This window comes from Montipora capricornis, chromosome 13 (genome assembly GCF_036669925.1).
Source record: "Montipora capricornis isolate CH-2021 chromosome 13, ASM3666992v2, whole genome shotgun sequence".
Classification (NCBI taxonomy): domain Eukaryota; kingdom Metazoa; phylum Cnidaria; class Anthozoa; order Scleractinia; family Acroporidae; genus Montipora; species Montipora capricornis.
In genome coordinates this window covers 24695488-24707373 of record NC_090895.1, presented here as the reverse complement: position 1 = coordinate 24707373, position 11886 = coordinate 24695488, and the positions used below count along the sequence as shown (strand labels likewise).

Sequence of the window (11886 nt, the reverse complement as noted above, 5' to 3'; positions counted from 1 at the left end):
TAAGGTATGTAATTAAATCCAAAATGGCGTCGGGCAACAATGACAATTCGATTGCATTTCTTGACTTTACTGGTGCCTTAAACATCATATTTATGACAGGTCCAGAACAAAATTTCAACCTAGAGGTTAATTAACACCACTGACCAGGACTTGGAAGGAGTGATAAGACAGCTTATTATAATTTTATCTAAGTGGAGATAAAGGACTTGATGCGAGAAGAAAAGTGAACTTGTAAGCATCGAAGTTAACTTTCAAGTGTGACTTCTTCAAATCAATCAAAATGATAAGGGCATTACACTGAATACCAGTCATTTCGCCAACGTGTCACTTCGCCAACGTATGAAGTCGTTTCGCCAACGTCTAATGTCAGTTTGCCAACGCTTACATGTCAGTTCGCCAATCTCGACCCCAAAGCTCTTCTCCGAGGAACAGAAGAGAAGAGCTCTGGGGAACCCTGAAACAAGTGTCTTCTCATTGGTTTTCGTGAAGAACAATCAAAAGCATCTCTAATTGGTGCATTCATGTTAGCACGAGGAGTGAGCAGCCCGTACGAAAATTCTGGGCGAGACGCGGGCGAGATTCGGGCCATAAAAAGTCTCGCTGATGAGCGATACAGAGCCTGACGATAATCAGGCTGACAGGAGCGATAAAAATTGAACGATAAATGAGCGAGAATGGAGCGGGACATTTGTACTACTCTGACATTTGGACGATATTCTGAGCGATAAACGGGCGAGATTCAGGTCCATAAAAAAACAAAAATCACGCTAATGAACAATACATTTTTATGGGCGTGACGTTAGTTTATGGCTTATAATTTCGGGTGTTACGAAAACTAAGACCTAAGACCTGGTCTTAGCTTTCGTAGTACGAAAACTACAACCCAGCTCTTAGTTTTCGTACGAAAACTAAGACCCTTTGTTAATAGCGGTAATTACGGCAAAGAAACCCGGGAAAACTTACCGCTACTCAAAGATTTGGGCGCTGTATGTTGTTTCCTCACACGATTAAGTTTAAACAGACACAACGCCATGAGAAGCTTGAATGTTGTGCGACCTTGCGCGACAGAAAAAAAAGTGGCATTTATTGGCACGGAAACTAAAGATAGGGTCTTTCGGAGAACGAGAAACTCTGTCTGTTAACCCTTTGGTTATAGCAAGAGTCCATGTTTTGGCTGTAACCACTAAAAATGTGATACACGCATTCTTCTGTCAGCACACATCTTCCAGTTTCAAAAACAAGTCCAGAATTTAGCCGCAAGTCACGCAAACAGTAAACGGATGCCCGTAGATGGTCAATTTTATTATGATGCCTGATAGGGGACTGAATAGTTTTACATGTAAGACATAAGTGATTTTCTGTAAGTTTCTCCGTATTTCTCAGCTTATTACAATGAGGATATGAAGTATCATCTGTCAAGGGGTGAGGGTACATCGCGCTATCCTGGTACTTTGACGCATTATTTATAAGAAACATTGAAATCAGTATAAACAGAAACAAAATAGGCCATAATTGAAACTATGCCTACTTTAATAGTGCCATTATAAATTATAAACTAGAAAATCCCCTGCCTGCCACTCCCCCCACCCCAATAGACAGTACCACTGTTTTTTGTTTGCGTGACTTAACGGCGACAGTGTGGACTTGTTTTGATACTGGAAGCAAAATAACAAATGTGTATCGACAAAATAATTCTTGTATCACATTTTTAGTGGTTACAACCAAAGGGTTAACAGACTGAGTTTATCCTTATTCGAAAGATACTATCTTTAGTTTCCGTGCCAATAAGTAAGCGAACGATCCTCGACCGAGACCAACTGCAGTAAACATGACCCTTGTCATCATTGCGTGGACAGTCATGTAAGACAGGAACATGTTTCAGTTTAAGGTAACTTAAATAAAAAGAATGTACCAGCTTTTAGCATACAACAAAATGCGACTGAAGTCATTCAAAGTGTCCATAATAAGGTAGGCATGTTAGTAGCCAGGTTTCCACTGTGATCAGATAGCGAGGTCGTTTCTAGTTTCTCATTTATTTTAAATCTTCATACATTGTTTAAAATCTATTTCATAAAAGACAAAATTGTTTCCAGCAATGTTAATTAGAGCAAATAAATGCCGTTTTGATCTTGTTGATTACTGTCCTAAATGGGAAGAAAAAGCTCTGCATATGTTTAGAGATTCAGATGTTTGGTGAAATGCACAGTTACGTTAAACTGAAACGCGCGCCAAAAGCGGTTACAAATATTTAATTATCGATAGCCAAAACTCAAACATTGCTCTTCCCTATTAAAGGTTTTCCGTCCAGCGACAAGCAATTCCTATCATTAAAAAATTATTCTCCGTTTTGGGCAAGCAGGATAATGCTGTCTTGAGGTAGCTACATGTACATGTAGATTGCTTCTCCTGAACGTGCTAAGCTATTTGAACTTACCTCTCCGGATGCGGGTGGGTATCACGCTAAATGTATCACTTGGAAAAAATATCCAGCCATATACGTATTTTAGCTCAAAATTCAGAGCGGTAAAAAATGGTTTGCTCACTTTTTACCCGGGAACGGACTACACGTACAGAAATGCAGCAAATAATATAATACACTAGAACGACAGCCAGAGTTAAGTAACTGATTTGCATTTTTGAGTACTCCCTGATCTATTTCTACTAATCTTTTCTTATCGAATAACAAGTAGGAAGCACTTATGTATCGAATAACAAGTGAGCAGCCTGAGTTTCGCCGATAATACAGCGTGACAAATGTCTCGTTACTGCGGCGTAAATGAATACACTGGGGTTTCACTGTTTCTCGCTCACTCACGCCACACTATCGGCGATAATCGAACCAAACTAATGTCTGGCTCAGTCGCACAAGCGCGACAAAATGGTTGTCTCGCTTTGTCTCGCTCAGTTCTTGCCTTAAAAACAGCTTTATGGCCCGAATCGGGCCCGAATCTCGCTCATTCAGGCCACAAATTTTCGTACGGGAGGCGCTGTAAGGTTCAAATAACCAATTTTTGGCTGCAAGAACCCTACGACGCATGTTCTCCTACACAGAGTTTCCCAGAGCCTTGCAAGGCTCTGGTGACGAGAATGGTTAGTTCGCCAACGTTCAAATTAAATGACTTTTTTCGTTGAAAATAATTGTCAATTAGATAACTTGCAACTCACTTCCTGAGAGGGATTATTGATGTGACGTCCTTTCAGATTATGTCATGAACCACCACATTTTTTATTGAACCTTCGTTAGCGAACTGGTCATTGGCGAACTGACACGTTGGCGAAAGAACCGGTTACCATTACACTGTTATATCTTTTTATTGACAAAGGATCCATAGAGTAAAGTAAAGAAAATCGCTTGTAATGCTTGTCTACAGTTTCATTCAAGTTGTGTTTACACTCAAGGTTGAGAGAAGAGTACAGTTGTTGATTTCATTAATTCATTAAGCTGCGAAACGCAAACTGACAATTTATGAGATTACCATATTTCAATGAGGTTCTTGAATTTTCGTTTCAGTATGTATGAAATCCAACTGAAATTTTGTGGTTAGATTAGCCTATTTTCGTCCTGTGTTTGAACTTTCATGTGGCTCAGTGAAATTTCTTTGAAACTTCGGCCAAAAAAAATCACACTTCTCCCCCGAAATTTCATCGAAATTTCAAGAGAACAATAAACGAATGTCATTGAAATTCGTTTGCATTCTTTTTGCACATTACTACTGTACATCAAAATACAGAAGTTCTAAAAATAGAAAGATAGTCGGGAAAGGGTTGACTCAAGCGTACAATACAGATGGAAGCTCCGGGTTAATGGCCTCCTGAGTTGGTAGAGCAATATTCTTTTGCACCGGTATTGCAGAGCTCATAGGTTCAAATCCTCTCGAAGCCACCTAAGTTTTTCAGTTGTCTATAAGAGACGATTCCTTCAGGTAAGTGTGAGAATCGCTTCTCCCTTTCATCTACAACCCACACTTCGAAGATATACAAACATTTATTTCATGCAGCCACATTATTCTGTTATCTCTGATCAGTTATTCACATTTTACATTTCTTTAATTTATAAAAAATCCTGTAATAAAATTGACAAGGTTAAGTAATAAGATCATGTTGCTTTATCAGACAGCTGGATTGCCACTGCTTTTTGTAGATCTATTTGTACCTTGAGTTCTCATTGTTAACTAATACCATTTATCGTGATTTGTTGTGTTTATACGTCCTTCGCTCTTCTTAAATATAGCTCTCTGAACCCCTGAATTTTCGTCATTTACGAGTATTTAAATTATTTGTTAAGAATCAAGTTATAATTAGTCAGTAATTTAATGATTAACTCGTTGCCTTGGTGATTTTGGCAAATCAAAAACTCAATTGTATCGTCTGCGCAATTTTTCCCCTTGAGACTGGAAGGAAGACATTTTTTACCTGAGAAACATGCAACTCTTTGTGGGGAATCCCTCAGACTCGTCTGACCGTTCTATCTTTTAAGAGTAAAATCGTTTAACCCATCCATCAATAAACTGTACTTACAGGTCATGATGGTGAGAAAGGCATCAGCTACGAGTTTTCCATGCTCGTTCTGGGCTATACATCCATAATGCCCTGCGTCAGCCAAAGCTACACTGAAGATGTTAAGGGAGTCTGAACCGAGAACAAATCGACCATTCCCACCAGGTGTTATCGCAGTAGCACCGCTATCCGAATATTTCACCCATGTCATATTTGTGGGTTGTGAAGCTCCACTTACTGCACAGTAAAAGATGACTGATGAACCCACAATCACTGATTTATTGTGGGGTCTGACTCTAAAAAAAGGTGCAGACTCTGAAGTTGTCTCTAAAAATGGGAGATTAAGTCAAACGAAGTATTAGAAGTTCATTTTGTAAAAATATTCAAATAGCCAAATACAAAAAAGCAAATTACCCTCGGCTGAGATTATTCAAAAATGTTGTTGGAAATGGAGCAGTACTTAAATTATTATCATGTTTTTCTTGTGAACTTGAATCAATCTTTATCTGAAGAACCGTTGAACAAAAAGTGAAATTAGAAGATTTGATAGGTTGTCATAACCAAATTATTGCATTTCAACATGATATCATTGACAGCCTGGGGCTGGTTGCTTGAAGCATGGTTACCGCTAACCGATATTAAGTACCATGGAAACCTATAGGTTCTGATATCGCTTAATCAACATTTAGCGCTAACCAGGCTTCGAGCAACCGGCGCAGGTGGTGCAAGTGTCAATATACCTGGAAGCAGTTTTCAAAGTCCAATGAACAAAGTGTCCAGCTATGAGTTGGTCGTGATTCGTAGTGATATTATATTGCTCTTTACTGTTGTACATGTGACGATCTGGTGCTCTTATACTGAAAAGTCAGCTAAGGCGTTACATTTTCGAGCTTCTTTTCATTGGTTACTAGAAGTGAAATGTTTAATTTTTGCCCTTAAAAATCTTCCATTTGGTTGTCAACCTTCCTCCAGTAGTTCACAAGAACTGCGATAAGTGACATGAAATCGACATTAATTACATGATCCAATTCCCAACCCATTATGATTGAAGCCCAGCCCTGGGAAAAAATATTCACACAGAATGAGGGGGTATGTGGATAATGAAGACCTACATGTAGAAAAAAAAAAGGTCGAAGACCCAGAAAATGAAGAAACACCAGCAAAAAAATCACTTATAATACAGTACATAGAAAAGCACATCATTAGTTTCTGTTGATATCCTATTGTTTAAAGTGGCAAGTTGGAAATTAATGGTGTTCTTTTTGTACTGAAAAGATCATTAATAATCCATGATGGGAAAACAGAAGAAATGTTTCATCAATCAATATCTGTATATGTGTATAAACTTATCTGGTCAGATTTCTCTTCATTTACATAAACGTTTCTGTCGATTTTCCCTCATTAAAATGTCTTGAATTACCAAAAATACCTAGTACATACATGCATGCATGCATGCATGCATACAATTATTATTGTTGCTCCCTAAAAGGGCTTTTCAGAATCAATATTACAAGTTTTAAGAAATAAAATTAAAACAAAATTTTAAAAAAACAATACAAAATATTCTCTAAAAACAATCTGCAATTAAATTGCATATAATAATTATGAACAAATATATTAACATAATTAATTTTGGATAAATATTCTCTGAAAATACCATGTTTAAATTTGTCTAAACTAGTTTAAAACCTCAGCTCATAGACCGAATGCATAAATGGCGGCCAAAAAAATATTCTTTTGCTTTTGTGCTAATTAGCCTCACTAGTCTCGTTTGCATGGACAAAATACAAAAGAAAGGTTGCTTGAGAGCGAGGCTAGTGAGTCTCATTAGCACATAAACAAAAGAATACATTTTTGGCCGCTATTTATGCATTCGGTCAATTGCTTAATCCTTTCAAGATTTTAACTGCTCTAAGGCAAAGTCCAGCTACCAAGCTACAACAAGGAATATTAAGGTTGTTTCCGGTTGTATTACCCTAGTACAAAATTACTGAGGACTTCTTATGAAGCTGGTCACAAGCAATATTGTTCAGTCATTTAAAAACCATCACAGCATCATTGATTTCCAGTCTATCCTTTACCAAGCTTTTAGCCTTAGTGGTGTTGGCCCGCACTGCCAAGCAATAAAAGAGCTTAGTGAAGACAAAACCTTTCATGAGTGATCAAAGTATTGGTCTATCTAAAAGATGCTTAATTCTATTTATATGTACCAATTGATTAAAGCAGCCAGGAACTGTTTTAGTAATGTGAGTAGTGTACATAACACTTAAATGTGGACGTTTATAATTAATAAGTCACATACAATATCATATTTACACATAATTTACTCTCGGCACATTTACATTACATGTAATTTACACATTTGCAAACTCAAGGCGAAGAAGAATGCAGAATACAGATCTGCCACTCATAAAGACTCAAATATTACATAAAGGCTAATGTGTGGAAAACAAAGTCCTCCGGAAAATATCATAGCAAACAGTAAATGACAAAACATATTATTTTGTGTTGTTTTCCTGTTGTTTACCAACATGACCAGTGAGCCAATATTTCAGTGAATTATCACCAGGTACTTGACCCAATTAAAATTTATGTTTCTTTAATCACACTAGCCATTGTAAGCAACAAGAAACAGCATAAATTGCGCGCTTTTTCTACGCATAAGTTTCTGCATGAGGTATGCTCGAAGGGGAATTTGATCGGTACTTAAATAATCATTAATTAATTATGCAAATTTCAGTACCATTATTATAAGGAAAGTCAACTCTTACGAAAAACCCAACATCACAAATGACTGGGAATGACAAATGCATAACAAAGTATTTGAACTGCCTTCCATTACCACGGAACCCCAAGGCCATGTTCTATAAAACTACATCTCCTTCTTCAGCGCGCGGCTTGTGCATTAAATCAGTTGCATGAACGAGGAGCTGTTTCCAATTGAAGCATGCACTGAAGTGGTGGAGATTTGGTCTCTCCTTGTTCGTTGGTTACATTAGAAAGTTTGAGGCCTTTAACTTAATACTTACGGGCTTCAACATCAGGAAATGTCGCAGCGAAAACTAAACATATCAAGAAGATGATATTCGACCGAGCATAATCCATTCCAAAACACAGGTTGGGTTTTTCGGTAACGCTTTCTGAAAAGCCGACAAACCCGTGGACAACCTGAGAAGACACAAATAGACAAATTCAAGAGGAGAGAAGTGCTTTAGCCGTTGGCTGCTGAAGTTTCTCAATTAAAAAAACACCTGAAAAGAATATAAAGAACAATCTATCGATGTGATTTACATGTGCAACGGAGCCGATAATGAAAGGTCAAGAAAACAAATTGTGCATTACGTTGTTTCCACTCAGCTGGTTGATAAAACTTCGGAGAACAGACCTACAGAAGGAATTATTTTCAACTTGAAGTAAAACTTGTACAGCATTTAAACCCACCTACATGTCGGTATTAAACAAATTCTAGTGAGGTTGACAGTTCCCATGACGTCATGTCTGTGGGAGGACGGGTGTGACAACCGTGACAGACAACATCCAGTACAAAGAAATTCTGCCTTGAGGCTAGGCTTAATTTCACATCCCTGTAATTGTTTTTGATAAAGCCTGACTTTAGTGTCAGAACAATTTAATCGTAAGTTGACCAATTAAGCTTGTACCATAGGTTAGTGAATATACTTTTTATTAGTGGCACGGTTGATTTCATAGGGCCGGTACTGATGACGGGGCTGCCAAGTCTGTTTTTCATAAAATCCCAAAAGTAGATTTGAAAGATTTGATTTCATCTGATTCAGCCCTAATTGCATTAGAAACGGGAAAAAGTAGACTTTGTAAAAGCTACATTGACGCCAAGGAAAATGCGGTTTTCGTAAGGGCACAGCCTTTCTTCGCATGGTGTCACTGATCCGATCTGACTTAAAATAGGCCTGTCTGTCCCTCGCTCCGTGCCATATGGAAGCTACATCCACGCTCTAATCTATATTCCCTTTGAACAAGCTGTTCCCTAGTCAACACCATAGGTAAAGTTAGACGAATTTACAAGACGGACTCGGTACAAATCCATTGTTTTGGATGTTTATGACTTAAGGACTACGGAATCCAACTGCAGCCCTTCTTAACAAGTAATCAAAACTTTTTCGGCAGAATTACGCACCAAATGTCACCAAAATAGGTTTCAGTTTTCACTGCGTCTTGTGAGTTGTAGCTGTGCTTTCTGGAAACAAATTACGCCTTTATTTTTAAGGATAATATTTAATTATAAAAACAGATGCTGATTATTGCACCATCGCCTTGCTGACTGAAAACTATAGAACGTCCGTTGTCTATTACACACCTCGATTGTCAAGGAGTTGCCAATTACGTCTTCCACTTCGTGCGACACTTCAGCCTAAACTAAACGCAAGTTCGTTGTGTTTGATTAGGCAGCCGTTTTTAAACGATATTTAATATTTCGCTTAAAATTAAGCGAAATGTCAAATGGCTGCGTTTGACGATCACTAACTTTCCATAAACGAACCAACTTTTAGGCGACTTTTGGCGACTAAGGAAATCTGCAAATTGCCTCTAGTCGACAAGTACCGAACCTAACTCAATAAAGTTCCGCTTAAGAGCGACTTCGGAACTGATGACGACTGATGCAAACGTCGTACCTGTGGGTCGCACCAAAGTAAAGGCCTGGCCAAACGCTCGCAACATTTCAACGCAACACTGATGTTGCAACATTGTTGCTTGATGTTGCGACGAGTATCAAGTATTTTTATGAATCAATGAATCAATGATTCAATGAGTCACGAGTCAATGGCTAATTACTGCAGTTACCCAAACCCATAAAATGAAAGCTAAAATTTCAGAGAGTGCGTAGGCCAAATCACTGAAACGAGGGCTTAAGCTTCATCAATAAATTATTGCTATTTTGACTGTGAGTTTCATTGACGCATGACTCATTGACTCATTGATCATTTGACTCTTAAATCATGGGACCTGAGTTGTAACGGCCGATCCAACTAATCGAGGAAAATGTTCCATAAGGACTTCATAGGACGCTTCGATTTCTTCTTCAGACCCGACGCGTCGTCTCACATAACTGAGACAAGCTTTAAGACTGCTCACGGCCGAATGCCTCCAGAATTTAGCCGAATTTCTCCCACTTCCAAAGGTCGTTCGCCTCCCAGCCTTGGGTACATAGAAAGTCGATAATTTTGCTAGCATTGTGCCTAAAAGCATCGCATTTACACGGCTCTGCAACCTCTAAATCCTACTCGATTTTGAAGCTTCGCTCAGGTTTTTGCCATCGCCATATGATCGCATTATATTTGTGTTTAAGAGCTTATATCTCAAACACGAACTCGGTGACCCCCATTTTTTATTGCTGAAAAGTGATAAGCAGGCTAAGATGAAACTCTCTACAAAGTTTTAAAAAATTATCTGGAGCAGATTCAGAGCCACCTTAAAATTTTCCAATTGTGTAGATGAATCTGCCCCAGAGAATTTTTTTTTTAAACTTTGCACAAAGTTTTATCCTAGCTAGCTAATTACTCTCCAGCAATAAAAAATGGGGATCACCGAGTTTGTTTTTGAGATACATGTGTTTAAAGACAAAATTTAGGGTGATTTTAGAAGAATCTTTTGTTGCCATGGTAACTTATTACGTCACATTAATGAGTGCCGCCACGAGCGCATCTTGTTAAGCATCTATTGGTGTTTCATATAGCGTCATAAAATGAAAATTAAAAAAAAATTGGTAGATTCAATCCTTCCAAATAGTTCAATCCAGTTTCACATATCAGTTGTTAAAACTATTGTAGGTTGAGCCTCCTTAACTGCTGTGGTAACCTTTATCTACTCAGCCGAGGTATAAACCAAATACAAATCTAAATTTCGTGCTTTCTTCGTTTTCCATCGTACCGACACTTGTTTTCATTTTTATTAAAAGAGAGATTCTGTACTTTCTTGTCAGCTAGACTGCCTGTCCCCTCTATTTTTAATTTGTTTTGTTTTAGGGGCGAAAGGTCGGTCCTGTTTGGAGGAGCTCTCTATAAGCGTGTGGCCCTTTGCCTGGAGAAGTTATATCTCCTTGGATTGGAAGCATTGTGATTTAAAACAGTAGGTTACAAGAGCATTTGACCTTATCAATAACTATACATGAAATATCCGACTCTAATATTCTAATTGCGACATAGGACGTTAGAGAAGGAAATTTATGGAAATATTGCTGCGAGATTACAATTGTAGAGAGAAGAGAAAGATGGTATCAAGTAGATCCCTCAATTCGAGTAAAGGGGCTGGATTGCCTGGTTTTATCAAACCAGTCGTTAAAGGTCGAATCGCCATAGCATACAGACGTTTCGAGCGTTTAAGCAAACGGACGCAACAATTCCCAACATTGAAGGGGCGTGCAGTGTATTATGGGAAGACCGCCATCTCGTTTTTCAACATGTGCTGCTATCTCCAGGGAAACCATCATACGCAATGAACGTGCGCGGCACCAACAATGTTGGAAGAGCTATGAAACGGTCCAACACTGTTGCGCTACGCTTCGGTGATCACGGAACAAAAGAAATGTTGGGAGTTGTTGGCTCAAAAGTTTGACCAGTTTAAAACTTCGTGCAACAAAACATGCAACAGGGTGTGCAAACAGACGCAACATGTAACACCCAAAAATGTTGGGAGCTGTTGGCCAACAATGCTGGGAGTTGTTGGCCAACAATGTTGCGTCCGTTTCATTTGCACGGGGTTTTAGCCCTTCGTCAATTCCTTCTGACAGGATGGGTCAACGCTAGAAACGACAGCCACGTAAGTGATCCCCTCAATTTGACCCTTATTAAATCGTTTCAGTGATAAAACCAAATTTCCGTAAAATCCCTCGCTTCGTTTGGATTAACGTTATCTCGCAGATACTCATGTCTCGCCGAGCTGGCTCGCGTGTAGGCGGTGAGCAGACCGCACCCAAATAACTCGGGTATCTATAACTGAGTTGTAGAATTGAATTATTTGTGACAGTCAACAGAGGCATGAAACCGTTAGTTTAGTTTCGTTTATATCTTTATTTTACCTCAGATCTTAGAGTATCTTGGTGTAGCTAGTATCTCCGAGCATTTACCCTCCTAAACATGATAAACCTCAGAGGATAGACCACAACACCGGGAACTACATGCCCTACTCTTTGCGACAAGTGTGCGGTTTCTTTTACGTCCTACAGGATTATGAACATTGAAGGGTTGTGAGACGGGACCTACGGTTTATCGTCCTTATCCGAGAAGACTAGGGAGTCTAACTATTTGTGGATGTAATTACAAAGGCAGCAGTTTCTCCTCGGTTATTTAAGGAGCCTGAATAAGTGTTTGGTCTGCGGCTGGAGCTGAATCGCACTCACGACCTCCCGCATGGCAG

At 38.8% G+C, this 11886-nt stretch overlaps 1 protein-coding gene across 4 annotated transcripts in view; it reads right to left on the bottom strand.

Annotated features, from left to right (window-relative positions):
* The window catches only part of LOC138030222 (fibroblast growth factor receptor 2-like), a 53643-nt gene extending 43933 nt beyond the window's left edge, over positions 1 to 9710 (bottom strand). For 2 of the 4 annotated variants that reach the window (XM_068878106.1, XM_068878108.1), the window contains exons 1-4: positions 9478 to 9710; positions 7840 to 7882; positions 7527 to 7665; positions 4519 to 4824 (exon numbers count right to left, since the gene is read on the bottom strand). In XM_068878106.1, coding sequence (XP_068734207.1) covers positions 4519 to 4824; positions 7527 to 7602 — 382 coding nt within the window. In that variant the 5' untranslated portion in view covers positions 7603 to 7665; positions 7840 to 7882; positions 9478 to 9710. Of the gene's footprint in view, positions 1 to 4518; positions 4825 to 7526; positions 7666 to 7839; positions 8000 to 9477 lie in introns of those variants that run through there. The other 2 variants (XM_068878107.1, XM_068878105.1) reach the window with 2 other exon arrangements.
* Between the last annotated feature and the right edge of the window lie 2176 nt (positions 9711 to 11886).